This window comes from Pelodiscus sinensis, chromosome 22 (assembly GCF_049634645.1).
Source record: "Pelodiscus sinensis isolate JC-2024 chromosome 22, ASM4963464v1, whole genome shotgun sequence".
Classification (NCBI taxonomy): Eukaryota; Metazoa; Chordata; order Testudines; family Trionychidae; genus Pelodiscus; species Pelodiscus sinensis.
The window spans coordinates 5,337,223-5,363,527 of record NC_134732.1 but is presented as its reverse complement, the minus strand read 5'-3'; the positions used below and the strand labels follow the sequence as shown (position 1 = coordinate 5,363,527).

At 45.0% G+C, this 26,305-nt stretch overlaps 1 protein-coding gene across 7 annotated transcripts in view; it reads left to right on the top strand.

Annotated features, from left to right (window-relative positions):
- TNC (tenascin C) overlaps positions 1-26,305 on the top strand; it is a 104,256-nt gene that overhangs the window by 27,769 nt on the left and 50,182 nt on the right. For all 7 annotated transcript variants that reach the window (XM_075905935.1, XM_075905937.1, XM_075905938.1 and 4 more), the window contains exons 2-6: positions 14,166-14,757; positions 19,139-20,731; positions 22,780-23,043; positions 25,281-25,396; positions 25,803-25,959. In XM_075905935.1, the coding sequence (XP_075762050.1) occupies positions 14,295-14,757; positions 19,139-20,731; positions 22,780-23,043; positions 25,281-25,396; positions 25,803-25,959 (2,593 nt within the window). In that variant the 5' untranslated portion in view covers positions 14,166-14,294. The remainder of the gene's footprint in view (positions 1-14,165; positions 14,758-19,138; positions 20,732-22,779; positions 23,044-25,280; positions 25,397-25,802; positions 25,960-26,305) is intronic.

Sequence of the window (26,305 nt, the reverse complement as noted above, 5' to 3'; positions counted from 1 at the left end):
CACGAGAAGTCATTCTTCCACTCTACTCTGTGCTGATTAGGCCTCAGTTGGAGTATTGTGTCCAGTTCTGGGCATCACATTTCAAGAGAGATGTGGAAAAATTGGAAAAGGTCCAGAGAAGACCAACAAAAATGATTAAAGGTCTAGAAAACATGACTTATAAAGGATGACTGAAAGAATTGGGCTTCTTTAATTTGGAAAGGAGACGACTGAGGGTATGTCTAGACTACATAACGTCAACAGAACTCAGCAGTTTTGTCGATGGCTTTAAACCTCATTCTACGAGGAATAACACCTTTTGTCGACAGAGTTCTGTTGACAGAAGGCGTTATTGCATCTACACTGTCCTTTGCGTCTACACTGTCATGTCAACAAAGCGGCTTGCTTGGTCGACAGAACTGGATGTAATCTAGACACTCTTTGTCCACAGAAGCTTTGTTGACAGTATTTATTGACAAAACTTCTGTCAACAAAAGCCTGTAGTCTAGACATACCCGCAGAGTGGACATGATAGTAGCTTTTAAGTAACTAAAAGGATATTATAAGGAGGAGGGAGAAAAATTGTTCCCGTTGGCCTCTGTGGATAGGAAAAGAAGCAATGGGCTTAAATTGCAGCAAGGAAGGTTTAGGATGGACCTTAGGAAAAAGTTCCTAACTGTCAGGGTGGTTAAACACTGGAATAAATTGCCTAGGGAGGTTGTGAAATCTCCATCTCTGGAGATATTTAAGAGCAAGTTGGACAGACATCTATCAGGGATGATCTAGATGGCTCTTGTTCCTGCCGTGAGGGCAGAGGACTGAACTTGATGATCTCCGAAGGTCCCTTCCACTTCTAGTAGTCTATGATTTTAAGAATATTCTATACCCAGCCATCCTAACCACTGTAGTAGTCAATTTCAATGCTGAAACAACTATCAAACTATTTATTTCCCAAAGACATCTCCTCTCTCTCTCTCTGCACCTCTGCTCTTGTCTTCTGTATTAGCTCCCTTTTTAAACTGTGGACCCTAAATATTTTCGTCTTTTGTCACTATCTGTAGTCACTCCAAGGCACATTTTTAGTGTCCTTTGTATTAGAATAGCATGTCATGGACCCTCAATTAAGACAAAGGTCTAGTTGTGCTAGGTGCTATACACATACAATAGAAGATTGTCCCTCACCCAATCTGCTTTATTTGTATTGCACAGATAGAGAACTGAGCCTGGGAGGAAGCAAAGTTTGAGGAGTATGGCAACTGACTTTCATTCATTTTCAATAGAATTTGGGTGCCTAACTCCCTTAAGTTCCTGCAGAAATCCCAACCCAGCTTGCTTGCCTACGGTTATAAAAGAAATGGGGTATACCCCAAATCTCCTGAGTCTCAGCTTGGTGCCTTATCCACAAAACTAACCTGCCTCTGAATTCATTGACATTGATGGACTGCTAAGCTATCAGACTGAATTTACCTGGGATGCACATCAGCATTCATGGAGTCCCAAAAAAGAATCACTTTAAGCCTTTATGAAATCTAGTTATTGCACATTTTCTACTGTCATTTTTCCCAACTGTTTCTTGACCACTTGGCTTTATTTTCTATTTAAGTCACATGTAATTGCTCATCAAATCTAATCTTTTATTAGCTTTGAAGATGATTTCTGGTGTTTATGGTGTTGATGTTGGAAAGGAGCCACTGAGCCACAAACTGCCTCTGTGCTCGTTGAAAACTTTTCAGACCAACGGTTGATGTTGGAAATACATGCTCTCTGTCTTGAATCTTGAATGACAAGGGTAAGCCTAGGATGAGCATCTATGGCTGAGAGTGCAAACCTCCTGAAAGCAGAGGCTTAGACTGCAATCATAGAGTCTAGTTTCATTAGAAATAGCTGCGGCACTAGAGTAGATTTGGTCTCCAAGGGGGGATTCTTGTGTGCTTTATCACTCAGGATTTACTATTGTTCCTTTCACACTGTTTATGCAGGCTGGCTTTTTTTTTCCTTTCCCTTCGTAGTAATGTCATGATGATGCCTTTGTAATACAAGACTCGTCTAAATTCAAAATTGTACACAAAGCAATTAATTCAAACTCCTTCCAAAACACCCTTGGCAAAATGTTTTCTGCTCGCTGCTGTTCATCCAAGAGGGAGGGATGGAGGCTAATGTTAATCTTAATGGTTTAATTCCAGGGTGTTGTGCAGTAGGAGCTGTTTCAGCAAAAATTCTATAGCCTTCCCTTTGTAGAAATCCCAAGAAATTGCTCGGGGGAAAAGAAAAAGGGCCAAGAAACATATGAAAAAAAGTGAGCAGTAAAACAAAACCAGCCATAAGTGACAGGAATGGTTTTCCAAAGCCAGTGGCTACCAAAGGACATGAAGAGTAAAAAGCCAAACTTGTAATTAAGGGGTGGGAAGTTTTCAGCTGCAAGAAGAGCAGCTAACTGCTCCACTCCTGCAGAAAGCCAGAGCCGAGTGTCTAAAGCCTTCTGGGCCCTTTGCCTTATTAGAGGAAGATTAATAGGCTCCAGTGGCAGAGAGCTGGGAGAATAAATACAGTCCAGTGTGAGGAAAGACAAAAATATTATGCAGTGCCTTGAGTTTTGGCACTTAATCCTCGGGTCCTGCTGAGCTGTGCTTTGTAAGAGACCCGGGCAGTCAAAAAGTGTTTATTTACAACTATGATATTGCTACTCTCTGATATGGAGGCTGAGTTTGGACCCTAAGGCTACGCCTACACTATAGGCCTCTTCAACTAGAAGCTTTTTGCAGAAGAGATCTTCCACAAAAACTTCTTGTGCAAGAGTGTGTCCATGTGGCAAAAATGCATCAAAAAAGTGATGCACTTTTGCACAAGAGACTGGCTAGATTGCATGGAAGCTCTCTCAAAAGGAAACTCTAGAATGTCCACCAGGGTACCTGTGCTTTTTTCTATTGCCTGTTCTTGCACAAAAAAACTCTATTTCCCATCCACATACACCTTTTTGCACAAGAGCTCTTGTGCAAAAAGGAGTTATTCCTCAAAGAAGGAGGAATACCTACACCAGAAAAACCTCTCTCTTCTTTCGTTTTACTTGTGCAAAAATGTGCTTGAGATCTGGACGCTCCGTGAGTTTTTGCACAAAAACTGTAGTGTAGACCTATCCTGAGAGCACTAAAATAAGCATCTGGGCCTATTTATAGCTCCCAACAGCTTAATTTGTCTCAAGGACACTCGTATGGCAATTCTCAATATTTTTTATACCAGGGGGCCAGGTCGCTGCCTTCCTAAACTTTGTCAGGGAGATCCCAGGGACTGGTCATTGGAAAGTGTTCCCCACCTAGGAGGTCTCCCAAATTGTTCTGGAATTAATGAGATTTCCATAATTGCACCCACCCCGATGTTTATGGTGCATGCCTTTTACACATAAACCCCCTCCTTTGCTGAATCCAAAGGAATCCCAAATTGAGGGTGCAATTATATTACATTCTGTCCATGGAAAATGGACACGTTCGGGAGTCGTTAAAGAGGACCTTTGTAAATGTGGCCATGTGGGTCAGGCAGAGACATGCCAGAGCGAGATGAAACCCAGATGACTGCAAGCTGTAGCCAAAGCCGACCACTGTAGACATTTATCCACGTCAAGCCAAAGCCTCACTTTGCCCTTCAAATAAGAGCTGTTTAAACTGTAAAAGACAGGAACTTGCAAATGAGGTTATAGAACCTGGGCTTGTTCTTGTGACCTTCTCAGTGCCTGGTCTGGGAGGCTGAGGCCTCAAATGCAAGACAGAGAAGGGGTCTGGTGTGTTACGGTACTGGAGTAAGATTCAAGATGTCTGGGTCTGTTTCCAGCTTTGCCAGAGACTTCTTGTATTGCCTGAGCAGGGTATCTCTGCACATCCCCACAGTTTGCACCATGCTGTGAAATGTATCGTGCACCAAAGTGCTGTGTTCCATCTCCCCCCTGTGGATGCTGAGGGCACGAATTTAAAGGTCCCTCATTCACACTGATGGTCTTGTTTGTGGGAGGACTATGTTAGTGCAAACTAAGGACCTTTAAGGTGGTGCCCACAGCATCCACAGTGGGGAGTGACAGCACCACTCTTTGATACAGACAACCCCATAATCCAAACTGCAGGGAAGTGTCCGCATGCCCCAGGTCTCTGTGTGCCTCAGTTTCCCATCTTTCAAAAGGAGGAATAATGCTTTCCTTGTTGTTTGTGATTGCAAGTTCACGAGTCCTCTTGGCATAATTGAAATAGTTGAGTAACAACAGGAATTAAGGACCCTCAGACCTTTGCCAGGTTCAGACTCCACATTTTTCACCCATTCTTTAAAACTTTTTCCCCAACAGTTTTCCTTGTGTTCCTGGGTCTTTGGGCAAGCTGAAAGATATGTTATGTGTACTCAGCATGTCCTATTTTTCTGCTTGTGTAACTATGAAGATACAAAGCCAAACTTTTCCTGCAGCCTATCTGATCTGCCATATGCCACCTCGTGAAAATCATCCCCAACGGCAATGCTTCTTGACTCATTCCCCCACACACGGGTCACCATAGCTGAGGGAGTGTTGGCTGATTTGGGTCTTAATCCAAGATGACACTTTATAACATAATAGCACATGACAGGGCTTATCTAAAGTGGGAAAATATCATTTCCTTCCAGCTGGCTGCCGTGTGCCTTTCAATATGCCATGGCCTGACATGGTATTCTGATAAGCAGAAAACTGGAGGGCATTTGGGCTCTCTTTTTACTCTTTATGGATTTCTCTTCAAAGTAAGAACCTTTCAACAAATGTATTTCTCGCACTGAATTTCTAGAGAGGGACACGTTCTATTCCTTTGGAGTTGAGTTTCAAAGGCCTTCAGATCTGGGCTTATGCTTCTGGAAAGGGGACATTTCAGTCATGCAAATGGGCATTCTTATAAGGCTCCTTGATGATCATTTGTTCTGAATTTTGATGTAATTAGGCTGTTTGGTTTGAAAAGGTTGCCAACTCCTGGCTTAGATGATGAAATTTACAGTGTTTAAAATCCCATGACCGTGAAATTGATCAAAATGGACAATGGATTTGGAAGGGCTGTGGCAATTGGCCCAAACCTCTTCATGTGGCCCTTTTGATGTATGGTGAACAAGAACTACCCTGGGTTAAGAACATCAGAACGGCCACACCTGGTCAGACCAAAGGTCCATCTAGCCCAGTCTCCTGTCTTCCAACAGTGGCCAATGCTGGGTTCAGCAGAGGGAATGAACAGAACAGGGTAACATCAAGTGATCCCTCTTCTGTCATGCATTCCCAGCTTCTGGCAAACAGAGACTAGACGCCATCCCTACCCATCCCAGCTAACAGCCATTGATGGACCTATCAAAATATAGCTAGAACTGTGAGTGAAGGAATCTCTCTCTCTCTCTCTCTCTCTCTTTTACTATCCCTTTTTGGTCCCTGAATGGTGAATACTCAACATAGCGTAGGAGTTTTCCATAGTGTCGAAGGACTAATTCCTGGATTTTCTAAAGAACTCAGCAGACAGAGTTTCCCAGTGAAACCAATGGAAATCTCAATGGGAGGCTGCAATATAGAAGCAGGCAAAGACTGTTGTTATAAATTATCGTTTCAGCTCCCTGGAGTAATTTCATTTAGTCTGCTTTGCAGTTAGCATTTCCCACTGGGTTCTTGGGTTCTTTGGCAGCATTTTCCTATGCTCAAAAGTATGGCAGCAGAAAGGACACCTGATTAGTTCAGAACTGTTCACTTGTTGCCCCGCCTCTACAAAAGCCTCTCTCCCCACAGCTTCTTTCTGCCTGGAAAACATTCCAATATCCTCCACTCCCTGCCTGAGCTGTGCTCGAGAAGATGGTGCAAAGTCGGTGTCTTGGCACTGTGGTTTTATTAGCTGATTTCTTTTGGATGATTTGAGGCTTTTGAAGCTCTAAGACCCCTAATGGAAAATATCCCAGAGCAGGACAATTCCTACATGCAGTTCTCAACTTAATTTCAACAGTGTGACCTGTGGCAAGAGTCTCAAGAAATCACCTCAGGTTTTGCCATCTTCAATGCAAGCACTGCAGAGCCATTTGTGACCACCTCCAACTCCTCTCCATCACAATCTGCCTTAAAACGGCACAATGTTCTTCTTTGCATACTTACATCACCATGTGTCCGCACAGTACCAGATGGTCCTGCCACTCCTTCTGAATTTACAGAACGAACTGAAAGAGACACTAGAATTACCAGCTATGAGACCATACATTTCTCTTCACACATCTAGCAGCTTCCGGCAAATTTCTCTTTTGGAAAATATTAATAGGTTGTGTTTCCGTACTAGGACTCCTGGGTTCTGCAATTATTGTGAATATTGTTTTCCATTTTCTGTGAAAAAATTGTATTTGATGTTTAAAAAAGTGAAAAAAAATCTGCTTTCACAACCAACCAAACAAGGTGCTTTGAGATCCTCAGTTATAAAATGCTGCTATAAAATAAAAGTGCTTTTTTTCTTGGTATTATAAAGAGTCCACCTACTTTCCATCATATATTATTTTTACTATTTAATATTCATGAATGATTATCAACATTTTATGGAGTATTTCTTAAGGAAGTTCCCCCATTGTTCTTCTCACAGTCATCAAATCTCTGTCCTGAAAGGTGTACGCATGATCCTTCCCAACCTTAGCAACAGAATTTCTGAGTCAGCAAGAAGGGTTAGGTTGAAACTGCTGCAACTTTCTTCATCCTCCACCAGAGGCTAACTCTGCCACCCGTACAGCGCTTCACTGTCTCCACTGGCCCAGTAGCATGTTAAAGTTGCTTAGGCCCATTCTACACTACATCAGAAAGTCAATCTAAAATATGCAACTCCAGCAATGAAAACAGTGTAGCTGGAGTTCATGTAGCTTCAGACGAATTTCTGCGGCGTCCCCACTGTGGGAGTTTTTCCCATTAACGCTGCTCCTCGCAACCCCCTGGAGTACTGAGGTTGACATTGTTGCCATCAGTGATCAGCTTATTGGGTCCTTACTAGACCCACTATATCAAACCTCATCAGATCAATCTCCGGAGCATTGATCTTGGGGTAAGTGTAGAGCTGGCCTCAGCATCCTCTCTGCTTATCTTTAAAAAACAGGAGTCTGGTCATGGTCTCTGTTCTGTATTATGAATGCCTGGCTGTGCGTCGCTTAATTCCCAAAGCATATGTTCAAGGCTTTAACAGTGTGATGTTGAGGCTGTAGCTGTAACCATAGCTGTTATAACTTCTGAGTCAAGTTACTGGAACACTTAATCTTATGACTGGCTTGGAAAATATAATGTTCTGCACTGATTCTCTTCCATCAGTACCATGCAATTACCCTGGTAACTATATGATTAATTCTTTCTTCAATCACTTCAGCATCTCAGATCGAGGGCTGTTTTTACTCTTCCTGAATCCTCCATCCTGGTGGATTATTTGACTTTCATGAACATTAGAAATAGTATTTTCAAAATCTCCTTCACCTTAGGAATGGAAGTCAATGGGAATTAGTCTCTAAGTCGTTTAGGCGCTTTGAGAAATTTTACCCCAGGCAAGTATGAATGAAGTAAAGGAATGACTTTTGATCAGTGTTGTCAGCTTTGAAAGCAATGGGCTAGATTGAGCACTGAAGTCAATATAGAACACTAGCAGATTTACCCGGTGTTGTTTGGGTCCATAATGTGGGAAGTCCATCAGGTGTCTTTTGTTTCTTCATCCCTATAAACTTTTATCATTTGCTGTGTTTTAACAAAAAAAGGACCATAGTCAATTTGGTTGCCAATAACATTTTCTTCTAGTTTTCAAACCTTAAGCATTGCTTGAGCTGTGCCAAAACAGAGCACTACTCCAACTGTCTCCATTTTATCTCTTTTCTATAAAGTTTATTGAGAAGCAATCCTATTCCAGATTCATCCTATTGTTCTAGCTCAGCTTGTTTCAGTCCCTTTTAACATTCGCTCAGTTATGTCAATTTTGAGCACTGTACGTGCCTTGATGATTCTGTCTCTTTTCTGTCTGGCTTTATGAGAAGCAATCCTATTCCAAGAACATTCCATTTTTGCTAGCATAGCCAAGCCTTGACGATGCTTTACATTATGATAAGAGGAAGCTGCATACCAAATTTGGTGGTCCTAGTTCTTATTGTTTAGGAGGAGGTCTTGATCAAACAGATAGACAAACTCTCTAAATAGTTTTATTCACACCTAACCCTAAAGAGCAGCCTGTCCAAGAAAACAGTCTGATTAAAAAATATTCTGCCGTGTATTTCCTGTGCAATGTATTTTTCTTCGCTTTTTTGTGTGTTTCTTTGTTTATTTTCATTGTTACATGCTGCTTTTGTTCCATACAGAAATTCTCAGTTACATAGTGGGATTTCTGTACGCAAAACAAGTGTAAGCTAATAGTCTAGCCAGCAGTGTACACCACAAAGGAGAATTATGCCTGACACATGTTTTATACTGTGGTAGCTATTTTTCATGATTCTGCTGTATCGTAGATGAATACAGTAACATGCATGGACTAGTGAAGACTGGAAAGAAAGGGAAAAGAAAAATAAGACTGCAATCCAGATTATTTTCCCAGTCAGAAACTTTTTTCTATTTCATTTCATTTTAGCTAAGGAGCCTAAATAGTTTGTTTAATAAAAACATGAAAAAAATGCAAACTGCATTTATGATTTTTTTCCAAATATACTGTGTCTATAGCTAAGGTAACAAGCAGCAAAAATAATACACTTTGAATATTTATGAGAGATGGTTCTGCTAGAGCAGGGCTACTCAATTTTGGAAGCTCTGGGGAGTACAATGATATGATATTCACAGTGATACTCTGGAGATATTTAAGAGCAGGTTGAACAGACATCTATCAGAGATGCTCTAGACCAAGGGTTCTCAACTTGGGGTATGCGTACCCCCAGGGGGTATGAGAAGCTTGTCAAGGGGGTACGGGGAATATTTGGTAAATAACTAGATTATCCTAATTGAACTATTCCAAAAGTAGTAGTGTTCGTGAAAAAAGCTGTGGATTCTAGAGTCTAGAATTTATTTTCTTTCATATTGGATAGGGGGTATGGGAAGGTTTACTAAAAGCCGGCGGGGTATGGGGACTGAAAAAGGTTGGGAACCCCTAGTCTAGACGGAGCTTCATCTTGCTGTGAGGGCAGGGGACTGGACTCGATGACTTTTCGAGGTCACTTTCAGTTCTATGCTTCTATGATTATAACACACAGGCCCCATTTAAGTCAGTTCTCCTGCTAATAATAAAATGAAATATTTACCTGATTTCCACCCATATGACAGCACTTTTAATGAGCAATGACAGTCCAGGAATTTAACTACTAAAACACATCTCAACAGAAGACTATTCTATTGACTACTTTTTAGTTTTGGCTCCCACCCGCGGGCCGCGTGTTGAGCCCACGTAAATCCAAACTGGACCATGGGCCATAAACAAACAGGGAGTGGGCCGCATGCAGCCTGAGAGCCACATGCTGAGTGGCCCTGTGCCAGAGATTGCTGATTGAGGATTTGCTTTCCAACCTGTACTCATATGATTCAGGGTCTGTCTATACTTTTGCCGCTGGTGTAGACATCCCCAAACAGAGATAGCAAGGGAAGAGAGAAAGACAGCTAAGAGCACATAGAGAAACAATAAGACCATATATAGTCCTCATGATGGGCTGCGAGGCCAACCCACCCAATCACTGTAGAGATTTTGTTGGCATTAGCGCAGGGCTGTTGCATCTAGGTCCTGTTTTGCAAACTTTTGCTGCAGGCTGTATAACATCTCACCCCTTGAAGTCTATAGAGAGAATCTTTAGGAGACCTCTCCATTGGATGATATGTCTATAACCTTTGGCTGCTGATCTGTATAGCACGAGAAACGTTATGGGGGAGAGGGATGTGTTGCCAGGAAGCAAACAAAGAGCAAATGCTGCAGATTGTCCTGGCTTCCATCTCTCCCTTTGGAAATGCCTCCGTGTGGGTGGTTGCTACTGGCCTGAGCTGTTGAATGGAGATGCTTGAAGGGTGGGAGTTGCAGGAGAAGCATTGCCTTTGTTGTTCCAGCCAAAAAGGAGAGCTAATTGAGAGAGTCCGGTAGGGAAGTTGCCTAGTAGCTTGGGAAAGAGCCGAGATCCAAGTGGGGAACTCGGCTCCCCAAGCTGGATCCTTGTCAGATCAGACAAGAAATATCTGATCTGATTCAGCCGAGACACAGCACAATGGCCACGTGGCAGGCGGAGCAGAGTGCTTTTTCCAGACCACCCTTGAAGAAAGTCAGAAAGATGTCAGTAGGGAGTAAGTCTCGCAGGATCATCCTCCAGCTTGAAAGCTTAATCCACTGGATCCCATGCACCTCCGGAAAATCTACATATGATTCTGTGACTCTCTTCAGTGGTGGAGTGACAGTGGTCCACTGAGGAAACAGGTTTTTCAATTTCCAGCCGCATTACAGAGACACATTTAATACAGTCATAGAGTTATATTAAACTCCCGCTGAGGTGCACAGGTTTTGGATTGAGCCCTTATCCTTTAGGCTGGGATTTTCCAAGAGGCCTAAGGGAGTGAGGGACACAAACCTTTTGAAATCGGTTAGGAACTGGATGCCTAACTTCCCTTTTGTGTTCTGATGAACCTTAAACTCATTCACCCTAGGATGAGCTTGGAGGGGTGTAATGCTGACTAGTGTGCTCTTTCTTAGTTTGAAACATGCCCAGGGCCAGTAGAGGGACATAATGAACTGAGCTATTTGCTGTGATTAGGGGCCTGTTATGTTAGGCTATGTCTAGACTGCAGGCTTCTTTCAGAAGAAGCTTTTCCAGAAGAGATCTTCCGAAAAAACTTCTTTTGAAAGAGCACGTGCACACTGCCAAAGTGCATTGAAAAAGCGATCTACTTTTTTGAAAGATAGCGTCCACACTGAATGGATATTATCTCGCATTTAAGCTGTGATTACTATGGACAGAGTAGCCACCGGGATACCTGTGCTTTTCCTCTTTCCTCTTCTTCCAAAAGAACTCCCTCTTCCCTGTCCACATACGCTTTTTTCCTAAAGAGCTCTTTTGGAAAAAGGCTTCATCCTCATAGAAAGGGGTTTACCAACATCAGAAAAAAACCCTCCGTTCTTTCAATTGTTTTTTGAAAGAACACAATTGCAGTATGAATGTAAATGAGGTTTTTTCAGAAAAAGGTGTAGTGTAGACAGTTAGGGTGTGTCTAGACTACATGCCTCCTTCGACGGAGGCATGTAGATTAGCCAGATCGGAAGAGGGAAATGAAGCCGCGATTAAAATAATCGCGGCTTCATTTAAATTTAAATGGCTGCCCCGATCTGCCGATCAGCTGTTTGTCGGCAGATCGGGGGAGTCTGGACGCGATGCCCCGACAAAGAAGCCTTTCTTCATCAACACAGGTAAGCCTGGTTTCACGAGGCTTACCTGTGTCGATGAAGAAAGGCTTCTTTGTCGGGGCATCGCGTCCAGACTCCCCCGATCTGCCGACAAACAGCTGATCGGCAGATCGGGGCAGCCATTTAAATTTAAATGAAGCCGCGATTATTTTAATCGCGGCTTCATTTCCCTCTTCCGATCTGGCTAATCTACATGCCTCCGTCGAAGGAGGCATGTAGTCTAGACACACCCTTAGGGTGTGTCTAGACTACAGGGTTATGTCAACAAAAGTGGACTTTTGTCAACAAAACTATACCTGCGTCTACACTACCGCTGAGATCTGTTGACATAACGTTGACAGAACTCAGCAGTTTTGTTGACGGCAGTAAACCTCATTCTACAAGGAATAACACGTTTGTTGACAGAGTTCTGTCGACACAAAGTGTTATTGCATCTACACTGTCCTTTCTGTCCACACTCTCATTTCGACAAAACAGCTTGCTTTGTCGACAGAACTTGCTGTAGTCCAGACGCTCTTTTCGACAGAAGCCTGTAGTGTAGATGTATCCTTGTTAGTGTGAGACATTGTGAGAGTAGTTACGCAAAAGGCTCTATTTACAGAAAGCTTAATAATACAGCTGCTTATATCCACCCCTATAATATCATCCTAATTCTAGCAAACTTACTGCTAGTTAGGCAGAAGATATCAGGAAAGGTCATAGATTAATCTGCCTGAAACCCCTTCCACATTCCAACCTTACCTTTTAAATATAGCTAAGTTTTTGCCCATCTGTATCTTGTCGTCGATTTGGACAATAATTTTGCTTATACACAGGGCAGCACATGCCTGAGGTTTGACATGGGCATCTCCCAAGATATTCTAAACACCTCCAGATAATTTGTGAACTAATCAAGGTTGCAAGGGAAAATACATTGCATACCTGGGACCGATTGCTGTTTTGGCAACCAGCCACAACTTCCATTTAACAAGACTTCTGTGGGAGCAGAGAGCAACACAAACATTAAGGATACATCTACACTGCATGGTTATTTGGAATAGTTCCGAAATAGCTTATTTTGAAATAGCAGATCTACACAACAGGGAAGCCTCATCAATTAGTCTGAGGCAGGCTTCCCTAATGTAGATGTGCTATCTCAGTTTAGAGCCCTGAGAGGCATTGGGGAGCAATAACTTAGAATGGCCCTGGTGAGGGGCTATTTCAAAATAGCAACAGTGGAGCGCGTCTACACAGGCCTCATTTCAAAACAACGGTTTTGGAATAGGCGTTATTCCTTGTAGAACGAGATTTACAGATTTCGGAATAAGCCGTCCGTTATTTCAAAATAATTTTGAAATAATGGAATGGCTGTGTCGACGCTCACATTTTTATCTCGAAATAACGGTGCAGTGCAGATGCACCCTCAGAGATTTATCAGGGAGTGGGTGAACAACCTGCCTAACTAGCGCTTTGAGGATGTTGGCCTGGGAGAAGAAGGGCTCATTCTGAACAGAAGAAAATTGGGGAGAATGGGGAGGGAGGTTAAATATTTTTTATCTGCTCTCCAGTTCAGCCCACTTGAAATTAGAAGCCTCTGGAGAGGGCAGCGGGGGAGGGAAGGGAAGAAGTGGTGAGGTGATTTTAAAAAGAATGGGATGCAGGAAAGGTGGATCTGGCTGTGACTAAAAGCAGGTACTTTATGAAGAGCTGATGAAAGATCAGACCTTGGAAAATGGTGCCCAGTGAAAGGAGTCGCCTGCTGCTGAAAAGACTCGTTCACACTTGTGTGGATGTGAATGAAGCTTTCTCTGGTTGAGCTCCAGTGTATCAAAAGGCTTTTGTTTCTGTTCTTTCTTTTCTTCTCCCAGTTACTGCCCTTCTCCCCTCTCCCCGCACACCTGCCTGCTGCCCTACCCTCCAGAAAGAGTGAAGTCGCTCACCACAGAGCAATCCACTTGCTACACTAGGACTAATACCCATTTCAGGCAGATGTAACTTGCTGTGGCCCCATCACCCTGTGGAGCAGTTATCAAAGTCCACACCCTCGATTCTTCTGCTGCATACACATTTACTGCTCAGCTGGGTGCAAATTCCTTTGGGGATCTACATAACAACGTATAGTTGGCAAAGAAGCCCTGATCTTGCTTCCCCTCTCCACCCCCAAGTCAACTGTCAATAAAGGGAAACAGTCAACATTGGCTTCATGGCTGGGACTTGCTGGATGACACGCGATTTTGGTCTCACGTGGCCTGGTGCTTATTAGCCTGAGACCACTTGGCTTCTGGGCGAGAGGAGGGAGGGATTGTTAGTTTCTTACTAGAACAACATTAAATATAATATTGGAAATCATCTTGATTTTTGTTGTATTTGTGTTTGACCAGTTCTGCTTCTTACTCTTAGAAAACCAGAGTCTCCTTCAGTAATAGCTCCCAAATGTACTGTGTGCAAAACTCTTTTTGTAGGGCCGGATTCTTGTCTTGGGTGTGCATGCACCGTGCCCACTCTCATCAATGGAATTTACACGTGTGGACTGGCAGGTAGATTTTGTGTCCATTTTGGTTTCCATTTTTGAGCCCTGAGCTACCAGGTGAATCACTTAAACTCTCCATGTCTAGTTATGTTCACTTGCAGAAAGGGAAGTAATTGGCAAGTGCATTGGGGTCTTAGATGCAAGGTGATGGATTGTGGCGGTGTTTAGATGCATGCTCAGTGACTTGAAGGCTGATTGGCACTTGAGGTCAGCAGTCATGCTCCTGAACTCGATGAAACTTCATGCTTTTGGTTTCGGGAACTCATTCTGTGCAACTTTCCTTGTTGTTCTAGGGGAAAGCCCGACGGGAAGAGATCCGAAGTCCAATTTCATTTGCACTGGCTCTGCGAATTCTCTTCCAGACAGTGGAAGCAAAAGGTCATTGAGGAAGCTCCAGTTTCCCAAAGGGATTGAATATCACCATGGGGATTCCCATGCAGGTTTTAACCTGTGTCATCATAGCTTTGCTGCACCACCATGTCCACGGTGGGCTCATCAAAAGAATTATCCGTCAGAAGCGGGAGACCGGGTTAAACGTAACCTTGCCAGACGATAACCAGTCTGTGGTGTTCAACCATGTCTACAACATTAATGTACCCATGGGTTCCCTCTGCTCCGTGGACTTGGACTCAGCTAATGGGGACACGGACCTGAAGACCCAGGTTGAGCCAGGCAAGACCTACCAGGAGCACACGGTAAATGAGGGGAACCAGATAGTTTTCACACATCGCATCAACATCCCTCGCCGGGCTTGTGGCTGTGCGGCTGCTCCTGACATCAAGGATCTGCTGAGCAGACTGGAGGAGCTGGAGGGGCTGGTGTCCTCGCTACGAGAGCAATGCTCCAGCAGCATTGGCTGCTGCCCTGCTGGCCAAACCGCAGAAGGTAAGAGAGATGGGCAAAGCTTCTCTGTAGTGGAGTCTGGGGCCTGGCTGCAAATACATGTGAAAACCAGGGAGAATGAACCCCGTCTTTTTTCTTCCTTCACTTCTGAAATGCTGTCAAAACTGGAAATATTTCTGACCAGCTTGTAAAATGTGACTCTCAATTGGATTATCCACAGGCTGTAGCCATTCCACGTTTGTGTGTTCTTTACTCCTACGCTCGTTCCCGTCTGATTCTGCAGCCAGTGTTTTTGGCAGGTTATGTAGCTTAGGCCCCAAAGGAAGACCAGAAGGGACATCATTAAGGTAGAGTTTGTTGAGACCATCAGTGCTCTTTGCAAGCTGATTGTGAGATGAGGGGCACATGTCTTCTCTTGACTTCCATGGAACTGGAAGGTGACATATGGAGGGAGATGCAGGGTCATGTCCCGTCCCCCCAGTTTGCTGATTGGCTAAACAGTGCAGCACCTAGAAAATCACCAGAACAACAGTGTGAGCCACAAAGCCACATTATGATTTCTATACAATGAAGCAACCAGGGGGAGGACGTGATCAGTGTGATCCACAAAAACCACCTCCACCAGCTGATAGGAGCTGCTGACGAGGGGTGTGTGCTAAGCCAGGACCCTCCCCAGGAGATAGGTGCTGAAATCAAGGCTTCAGGGAGGTGCCTAGCTCTGCTTAGCAATTTGCAGCCTGAATCCTTTCTCCTGGAGTCAGCTCTATACGTGCCCTTTGCAGGAGTGATGGCCTACCGCACTCTGCACAAAACTGCCAGAGCAGGGGAAGAGGATTCCCACCTATTGACTCTTATCCCATTGGTTAGAATGCTCACATGGGATGTGAGACACCCAGGTTCAATTCCCCCATCACTGCCGGGGGAGGGGGAGGAGAGAACGTTTGAACAGGGTTCTCACACAGTGCTCTAATCAGAGATTCCTGTTCAAATCCTACCACCTCCCCCTCTCAGAGAGAACTTAGTGTCTCCTACATTCCCAGTAAGTGCTCTAACTACTCAGATAAAATTAGAAAGACAGCACCTCCACTGCTGCCTTTAACAAGATTTTAAATGAAACCTGATCCAGTTGGCAGCATCTGCATGCAGGTTAGGAGGCCAAATGACCACGTTCCCTGTTCATGAATCTCTGTGGGGCTTAGGCCAGGTCTACGCTACATGAAAAAGGCAACCTAAGATACACAACTCTAGCTACAAGAATAGTGTAGTAGTGTACCTTAAGTTGAATCGCTGTGGTGTTCCCCACTGCAGGAGGTCTATGGGAGAAACTCTCCCATCAACAGAGTCAATGGGGGCAACATCAGTTGTCAATTTAGCAGGTCCTTACTAGACCTGATAAATCAAATCCCGAGAGATCACTCTACGGAGCATCCGTCTCAGGGTAAGTGAAGACAAGCCCTTAGGCTGTAGATACGCAGCCATTTGCCGAGATGGAGAAAGCAGCAAGTGAGGCCAGAGGCTGAAATATAGGCACCTTAGGAGCTTTTACTCTGAAAAGTTAGATTAAGTTTTGGTGGGAATCTTTTGGACCTCAGAGCAACCAAAGCAAAGCTATGCTTTGTAACAAGCAGCCAAGAATCGGGCCCTATATTACTGTGATTATTATTTATTATCATTTTGCAATGACAGAGGCTATATCCACACTACAAAGAAAAGTCTGAAAAAATACGTGAATTGTGAACCGCAATTTGCGTATCTTTGTCTGCTTTTTTTTCAAAAGAGACTTTTCTGAAAATTGGCACGTCTACATGGCACCACATTTCGGAAAAACCTGCTCTTTCAAGCCATCCCTTCTTCCTCATAAAACAAGATTTACAGGGATGGCAAAAGAACACATCCGCTTTTCCAACATTTTTTGGTATCCCGGAAAAGCGCTGCAGTCTAGACATAACCAGAGAGTATTATCCCCTGACTTGGCCAGAAAGTCATCAATGTGTGATGTCTCATGAGTTCAAAGTGCTGAACAGCCTCTAATTCATCTTCACTGCCTCCCCACTCCACCTTATCCCCCTGTTGCAGACTGGTTAAATGAAGCACTGAGACTATATACTCACATGGCAGCATAGCCAGCATGTTTGTACTGCACCTTGCACAATGGGTCTGCATTCTTGGCTGGCTCTTAGGTGCTATTATAATAAACATGATTTAATAGTAAATAATATGTTGTCATAGCTGACATTGAAGCTCAGGAATTCCTGACTCTTAGGCTGTGTCTAGACTACATGCCTCTGTCGTCAGAGGCATGTAGATTAGACACATAGGCAAAGGCAAATGAAGCCGCGATTTAAATGATCGCGACTTCATTTACATTTACATGGCTGCCGCGCTGAGCCGACAAACAGCTGATCAGCTGTTTGTCCGCTCAGCACGCTAGTCTGGACGCTCCCCTGCCGACATCAAAGCCCTTTGTCGGCAGCCCCGTTATTCCTCGTGGGATGAGGTTTACCGGGGCTGCCGACAAAGGGCTTTGATGTCGGCAGGGGAGCGTCCAGACTAGCGCGCTGAGCGGACAAACAGCTGATCAGCTGTTTGTCAGCTCAGCATGGCAGCCATGTAAATGTAAATGAAGCCGCGATCATTTAAATCACGGCTTCATTTGCCTTTGCCAAAACAACAAATCCACATGGCTCCGTCAACGGAGCCATGTAGTTTAGACGTACCCTTAGTCCAATGCTTAGTCCACTAGAACAGACAGTGAGCACAGGAATAATAATGGAAGCTCTCTTCATTCTTGCTTCCAAGCATTCTCTAGTAAAGGCCAATGAAAATACAGCACACCTAGGTCGTAAGCCAGAGTTAAGGGGAGCAAAATGATACAAGAAAAAATGAAACTTTTTCCTTTGAGTTTCTATTTTATTGACGTTGAGAGGATGGATCATACAGAAGAGCAAAGACATAAAGTTACAACAGCCCACCTAACAATTCTTACTATGCACACGACAACATCTTATATGGTGTCCCATTTTTGGGGTCAGCATTTGATATATAATGATAAGACCTCTAATGGGATAGTCAGGAGTATTCTTTCAAACATTGTGTCAGGGTCACGAGGAAGGGAAGACAAAACTAATGAAAGGGACAAGCCTGCTAACCTACAGAAATGTAGTAATTGGCAACAGCTTTTCCCTGTGGTTCCTGTGAATTTAAAAGTTGCCAATGAATTAAAATTTACAGGAGAAACAAAGGGGTATTTTGACCCATTAAGATGCCTTAAAGAGACCTGATCTTCAGGAAATGCTGAGCAACCGCTCTGAAAAAAGTCTCCAGTTGGGAACCCAAACCAGAAATTCCTGGAATCACTGGTTATTTTACAGTTTTTAGCCCTTTGGAAGAATTTCTTACTATTATCTTGGTATTAAAAATTTAACACACCCCTGCTCTTATTGAGTTTTGCCAAGGCTGTCAGAGCAGCTGAATGAAGGATGTGGACGCATTGGAGAGGGTCCAGCGGAGGGTGACCAAAATGATTAGGGGGCTGTAGATCATGACCTATGAGGAGAGACTGAGGGATTTGGGTTTGTTTAGTCTGCAGAAGAGAAGAGTGAGGGGGGATTTGATAGCAGCCTTCAACTTCCTGAAGGGAGGTTCCAAAGAAGATGGAGAGAGGCTGTTCACAGTAGTGAGGGATGGCAGAACAAGGAGCAATGGTCTCAAGTTACAGTGGGGGAGATCTAGGTTGAATATTAGGATAAACTATTTCCCTAGGAGGGTGGTGAAGCACTGGGATGGGTTACCTAGGGAGGTGGTGGAATCTCCATCCCTAAAGGTGTTTAAGTCTTGGCTTAAACAAAGCCCTGGCTGGGTTGATTTAGTTGGGATTGGTCCTGCCGTGGGCAGGGGGCTGGACTTGATGACCTCCTTGATGACCTCCTTGACTTCAACGAGGAGTAACAGTAGTTCGGATTAGGAAGCCTAGTCCGGACTACCTAGTTCGTGCCGCGTGTATCCGCGGGCACGGAGTCCGAACTAGCGGACATTTAAAAATGGCGGCGCCCGGCAACATGCAAATGAAGCCCGGGAAATTCAAATCCCGGGCTTCATTTGCAACTCCGGTTGCCTACATTACCACCCTAGTTCAAACTAGGGTGGTAGTGTAGACATACCCTATGTGATATTTGTGTGAGCAGGCCACATTGGTACCATCCCACTTCGCCCACCATTACAATTTTATTTTTTAAAGAGAAGAGGTAACAGTAGACCCCGGGGTCAATGGATGCTCATTGTACCATTTAATGCAAACATATAACATTTTGTAACCCTGAGCCCTGCCATATGAACGGTCTTACTAACAATCTTGTGTGTCTAAATTCTGTGATGCACATCACAGCTCATTAAGTGTAATGAGTTTTCTGATTCATTGATACAGGTCTAGTGGACACCGCACCATATTGCAATGGACGAGGGAACTACAGCAATGATCTCTGCGGCTGCATTTGTGAACCTGGCTGGAAAGGACCCAACTGCACAGAACCGGAATGCCTGAACAACTGCAACAACAGGGGTCGTTGTGTCAATGGCAAATGCATCTGTGACAAGGGCTTCACTGGGGAAGACTGCAGCGAGCTCGCTTGCCCCAATGACTGCAGTGACCAAGGCAAATGCATCAATGGTGTCTGCCTGTGCTTTGAGGAGTACACCGGGGAGGACTGTAGTGAAGAGCTGTGCCCAGTGGCGTGCAGCGAGCATGGCAAGTGTGTGAACGGGAGATGCGTGTGTGACGAAGGCTTTGCTGGTGAGGACTGCAGTGTGCCGCTCTGCCTGAACAATTGCCATAACCGGGGGCGCTGTGTGGAGAAGGAGTGCGTCTGCCACGAAGGCTACACGGGGGAAGACTGCAGCGAGATTATCTGCCCCAATGACTGCTATGATCGTGGCCGCTGTGTCAATGGGACCTGCTACTGTGAGACAGGCTTCACCGGGGAGGACTGTGGGGAGCTCACCTGCCCCAACAACTGCAACAACAAAGGCCGCTGCAAGAACGGGCTGTGCATCTGTAACGAGGGCTTTGTGGGCAACGACTGTAGTGAGCGGCGGTGCCCCAAGGACTGTAACAAGAGGGGGCGCTGTGTGAATGGGAAATGCGTCTGCAATGAGGGCTTTGCTGGTGCCGCCTGTGGCCAAGTGAAGTGCCCCAAAGATTGCAACAACCGGGGCCGCTGTGTTAATGGACAGTGTGTGTGCCAGGAGGGCTTCATGGGTGAAGACTGCAGTGAGTTGCGGTGTCCCAGCGACTGTAGCAACCGGGGGCGCTGCACCAATGGGCAGTGTGAATGTGACGAGGGCTTCATGGGCGAGGACTGCAGCCAGCTGAAGTGCCCCAATGACTGTCACAACCGTGGGCAGTGCATCAATGGACAGTGCGTGTGTAATGAGGGTTTCATTGGTGAGGCCTGTGGAGAGCTGAGGTGCGCCAATGACTGTAACAACCGGGGGCGCTGCGTCAATGGGCAGTGTGTGTGTGAGGAGGGCTTCATGGGTGAGGACTGCGGGGAGCTGAGGTGCCCCAACGACTGTAACAAGCAGGGGCGCTGTGTCAACGGGCAGTGTGTCTGCGATGAGGGGTACATGGGAGAGGACTGTGCTGAGCTGAGGTGCCCCAATGACTGTAACAACCGTGGCCGCTGTGTGGATGGGAGGTGCGTGTGTGATGACGGCTTTGCTGCAGAGGACTGCGGGGAGTTGGTGTGCTTGAACAACTGCAACAACCGAGGCCGTTGCATCAACGGGCAGTGCGAGTGTGACAATGGGTTCACAGAGAGCGACTGTAGCCAGCAGCGGTGTCCTAGTGACTGCAACAACCGGGGGCGCTGTGTTGACGGACTGTGCCTGTGTGACGAGGGCTTTGGCGGAGCGGACTGTAGCGAGAAAACTTGCCTCAACAACTGCAATGACATGGGCCGCTGCGTTGATGGGCAATGTATTTGTGATGATGGCTACAGTGGGGACGACTGCTCCAGCGGTAAGTTTTAGTGTCCGTCTCAACCAGCCAACCACCCTTAAATTATCCTCTGTCTATCCATCAGTCAAAGGAGATGTAAGGCCTTTTCCCGCTAAAGGTGGTGGCTGATTCTGATCTTGTTCCTGATGTGGTAGCCAGGAATAACCTCAGTGAAGTCAGTGCAGCTGAGGCAGGTTTGATCAAGGTGAGTAAGACCAGAATTCTTGCAGTCCCTTCTGTTCTTGAGGCTGGACGTTACCACTTGATGGCCAGCCAATCAAACAACTGGTGAGGTTAGTACTATAGCTGTGGTTCTCATCTGGAGTAAATCCATCCAGTTCCCATGCATGTCAGTGGCTGACAATACAGCCCCCGGCACTTTTGCATTCCCATTACACTTCTTCTGTTCTATCCTTCTATACTGGCTGTATCTAAAACGCTTCTAGCTCAGCCTTTGGGGAGGTAAAGAGTCCTTATGATAGAGACTCAGCAGGATTTGCCAAGGGAAGTAGCCTTTTTTAGTCTAGAGAGAGCTCTGACTTGAAAATCAGACTTACAGCCCTGCCAGAATACTGGAGTGCAGGCTAACAGCTTCCCTGATTGACAGCTGGAGGTTTGTGTATGTCCAATAGCCGGGTGGCAGGGTAAGGATGCATTTCCTACATGATGACACCTCTTGTTCATGCTGAACTGGGAGAGTGGGCTGTTGCGCCTGCAGCCTGCCCATGGTTACAGGTGTACAGAACACACAGTGGCATCCAGCAAGGAGAGGCCAAGGAGCTCAGCTAGTTGACGGCTCCTTGGGAGTAAATCACCAACTCATTGAACATTAGCTATGGAATGGGAGCAGTCTTGGCTCCCACGACCTCCGACTGCCCAGTCATCAAAGAGGTGCCAGTGCTGGGAGTTCTGCCATTTGCTGTTCGCACAAGCCATGTTCTTGAGATAAGCTTGAGGTCACTCCTATGGGAGGTGTAACTCTTAGGCTCTGAAACCCTGCTGGGTTCCTTTCACTGGCCCTCTGGTGTTAGCTCCAGTTCTTTATCTCCCCCAGTTTCCTCGTGGCAGATGAATCCTGAGTCACAGTTTGATCTCCCACCCATGAAAATCTGGAATAATTCCATAGAAATTGCTGGATAGCTGACCTCAGACAAGATGACAGTAGCATTCAGTGTGTTCAGCAGTAAAACCATGGGCCACTAACAGCTGAGATAAATCACTAAGGATATGTCTACACTAGCCCCTAGTGCGAACCAGGGAGGCTAACGTAGGCATTTGAACTTGCAAATGAAGCCCGGGATTTAAATATCCTGGGCTTTATTTGCATGTTCCCATCCGGGGGACATTTTTAAATCCCACTAGTCCAAACTAACTGCCCACGGCTACACACGGCAGTCAAACATTAATTCGAACGAAGTCCTTAGTTCGAATTAACTGTTACTCCTCATGGAATGAGATTTACAAAAGTCGGAACAAGCCATCCATGGTTTTGAATTTATTTTGAAATAACAGAATGGCTGTGTAGATGCTTGCATTGTTATTTGGGAATAAGGATTGTTATTCCGAAATAATGCTTCTGTGTAGACGCACCCTAAGGGTACGGCTAGACGACAAGATTTTGTCGGGAAAAGGTACGCAAAATGCATGTTGCATTTTGCGTACCTTTTTCCGATTCTTTTGCCAGAAGAGGCTTTTCCAACATTTGGCCCATCTAGACTGGGCCAAATGTTGGGAAAAAAACCCTCTTTCGGAAGCCGCCTTCTTCCTTGTAGAATGAGGAATATGGGAGCTTCTGAAAGAGCGCATTCGCTCTTCCACAAAAAAAAATGGAAGAGCAAACGCATTTCTTGGATGCGGTGGAGTTTTTTCGGGATACCTCCAGTATCCCAAAGTCTAGCCGCACCCTAAGTCCCTGAAAAGGCAGCTCTGGTGGTCTTACAAACTTCTGTGCTATTAGAGGGGCACATGCAGCATGACAAACAGTGGCTGCCTATGGGTGTGAGAGCAGAGATTAGCCCAGTGTCTTCAGGTCTGTCTGATCTTTCCATTGATTTTTTTTTTCCTGGCAGTGTCTCCTCCAAGCGACTTGACAGTGACAGACGTGACGGATAAAACGGTCAACCTAGAATGGAGGAATGAGAATCTAGTCACCGAGTACCTCATCACCTATGTTCCTACTAGTGTTGGTGGCCTGGACCTGCAGTTCCGGGTGCCTGGAAATGAGACATCTGCAACCATCCGTGAACTGGAGCCGGGTGTGGAATACTTTATCCGTGTGTTTGCCATCCTACAGAATAAGAAGAGTATTCCCATCAGTGCCAGGGTGGCTACCTGTGAGTCTATAGTAAACAGAGATCTCTGTGTTGGCCATCTCTCTGTTCCTTAATATTCCTTCACTTGGATCTTTTTCTCTCTTTGGGACTTCCTTTTTATAATTCTTTCTCTGCTGTGTTCCTGTTAAAGTCTGGACCAACCCAGAGTCTCCTCAATTTCCCCTCCCCACCCCCCCCCACCCCCCGGATTCTCTCTTTGAAATGGATGCATTTTTGTTGTGTTGTTGGAACTTTCCTTCTCTGTCTGAGGCCTTCCATTGAATATCACTGGGGTCCTGCAAACTCTCGTTTCTGTCATGGCAAGCTACATTTGAAGGTCTCGGGGCTCCACCTGTCAAATTGTTTTCATCCATCCCAGTACAGTAAAAGCAGTTAGGTCCACGCTATTGTAATTAGCAGAGTCCTGCAAATCCATGGATAGCTGCTTTGTAATTGCAGGTATCTGCCTTCAAGGGTGTGGATGCCAATATCACCGCTCATGTTTTGCGGATACGAATGCAGACGCAGATGCCAATTTTGTCCCCTCTAGTAATTAGAACTGAGATTTTTGATTTTCAGTGCGTCCAAGTATAACTCACTTTCATTGCACATCGCTCTTCCCTTTCTTTATGATATCTCAGGACCTTTCACTACTACTAAGTTCAGGCCCTCGCAAGGCACACCAACTCTACTGTTCTACACCCGTGGCCCACCTGCCCATTAATACTATTGTTATAAGCCGTTGCTGTAGAATAGTATGCTTTTTTAAGAACAATATGAGATATCAACACAAGATGAATTAAGTGCATTCAGTCTTCGTTGTCCTCATGTCTCTTCCTTGCCACCCAAATATGCTCAGATATTTCCAATTGGCCCACCTGAGAGAGCAGAGCCATTGTGGTTGTATGTAATATAGTTGCCAATTTATGAATGACTGTGCCAACCACTGTGCTGGGTAAAATTATAAGGAAAGGGACTTCTACCTGTAGCCAGAAGGGGCGAAAGTCCGATTTCAGCTTTGAGATATATTGCTGCTATGCAACAGAGAACTGCTAAATTGGCATGTACTTAATTGTGCATGTCTCTTATAAGGCACCAACAGATGTGTGAGTGTGGTGGAAATCTAAAAAGAAGCTCTAAAAAAGAAAAATGTAGGGCAGTTGGAATATGAATCCTCCCTTGTTTGCAAAAGGAAATCATAGAATCATAGACTCCCTGGGCTGGAAGAGACCTCAGGAGGTCATTGAGTCCAGCCCCCTGCCCAAAGTAGGACCAACCCTAGCTAAAGATTCTATACTGCATTTTTAGTCTAGCTAACACTTCACATATGATGGGTAGAGAGGTGGGATGGAGGAGCCAGGATGGTGGATAGATGTTTCTGTAGTTTGGTATGTCCCAAATTAACTCTGGTATCTTTGGGGAAAGAAAAAAAAGCCATTCATCCATCTACAGAATGCATTTTTTGACATGTGCCCACCATGGCCACATCTACACTGCATGCTTCTTGCACAAGAACTGTTTTGCACAAGAGCTCTTGTGCAAAAGGTCTTGCGCAAGAGCACATCCACACTGCCATGTGCTTTTGCACAAGATATGTGCTTTTGTGCAAGAGCGTCTATGGCAGCATGGACACTGTCTTCTGCAAGAAAGCTCTGATGACCAGTTTAGCCATTGGGGTTTCTTGCACAAGAAACCCCTGTTGCCCCTCCATACTGCCTTCTTGCACAAGAGATCTTGTGCAAGAGATCTTGTGCAAGAGGACTTATTCCTCGTGGGGAGAGGAATAACTCCAGCACAAGAAGCCCTCTGTTCCGACGCTTGACTGTAAATTGACTTGTGCAAGAGTGCTCTGTAGAGCCCAAATTTAGTTGTGCAAGGTAGATGCTTTGCAAGTTTTTGCGCAAGAATGGTTGTTCTTGCACAAGAAGCCTGCAGTGTAGATGTAGCCCATGTGTTTGTTCATTGTACTAATTCCTTTTCTCTTTCTTTCTTTCTTTCTTTCTTTCTTTCTTTCTTTCTTTCTTTCTTTCTTTCTTTCTTTCTTTCTTTCTTTCTTTCTTTCTTTCTTTCTTTCTTTCTTTCTTTCTCCAGTTTTGTCTCTAGCACCCATCACTGTAGTATGTATGCATTTTTATAGTATCTAAAAAAAAATGTCCCTGGTGATTTTCACCATCGTACTCATTTGTGAATATCTTGTTCCCTGAGCTGAGAGGACACTATGACCCATGCAGCTACCCTCTTGCTGTTCCTCCTCATAGATCTGCCTGCTCCTGAAGGCCTGACATTCAAATCCATCAAGGAGACATCTGTACAGGTGGAATGGGATCCTCTAAACATTCCATTTGATGGATGGGAGCTCATATTCCGGAATATGGTAAGGAAAAAGCTTATCCAGCAAGCTTTTGTGTTCAAGTGTAGAGTGCTGGTTTCTTTTTATGCTACATTCTAACTAGAACTGGCCAGAGAATGTCTAATTTATTTCACAATAACTTTTGAGAGTTTCATATTTTGTTTTCGTTCCTCACTGGAATGAAAACCAAACCTTTCCACTGTTTTCACAAAATGGGAATGGTTCCCAAAGGTCTGTTTTTTGATTCAGCACTGTCTCCCTGGAAATGACCAGAATGTCTCCCCAAGAACCTCCAAAACCATCCCAGCCAAACCTTTGTCAAAATCAATCTGTCTGCAGGAGACATTTCAGTTTGGATGGGGAAAAAAAGCACAAGGTTGAGAATGTTCTGACTCCTTGTCATTTTTCCTAATTGCCGTGTGTGTTACAGAAAAAGGAAGATAATGGGGACATAACCAACAGCTTGAAGAGACCAGAGACGACATATATGCAGCCAGGTCTGGCACCAGGACAACAGTATAATGTATCCCTGCATGTTGTGAAAAACAAAACCAGAGGACCAGGGCTGTTTAGAGTCGTTACCACAAGTAAGTTCTATTCTGTTGTTTGGTGCTCTCTGGGGAGATGCTAAATGGAAGGAAAACCAAGCCGCACAACACAGCAGCCTCCCTTTTGAAAACACGAAGCAGGGAAGAGCTGCAGTAGCTGACACAAGGAATTCCTGGGCTCCCTGTCTGAGGAGGAAAGGAGATGTTCCTTCTAGTTGGCAGTGGACCAGCATGCACTGTGTTCCTGTTCAGAGAGTGCAACCATGAGCAGCCGGTAATGAAGGCAAGGGAAGGCACAACCTTCCCAAAATTGCCTACATGCCCTAGCTACCCGGGAAGGCTGGGGCCATAACATGGCATCTCTGGCCCTGCAGGTGGCCAAGAA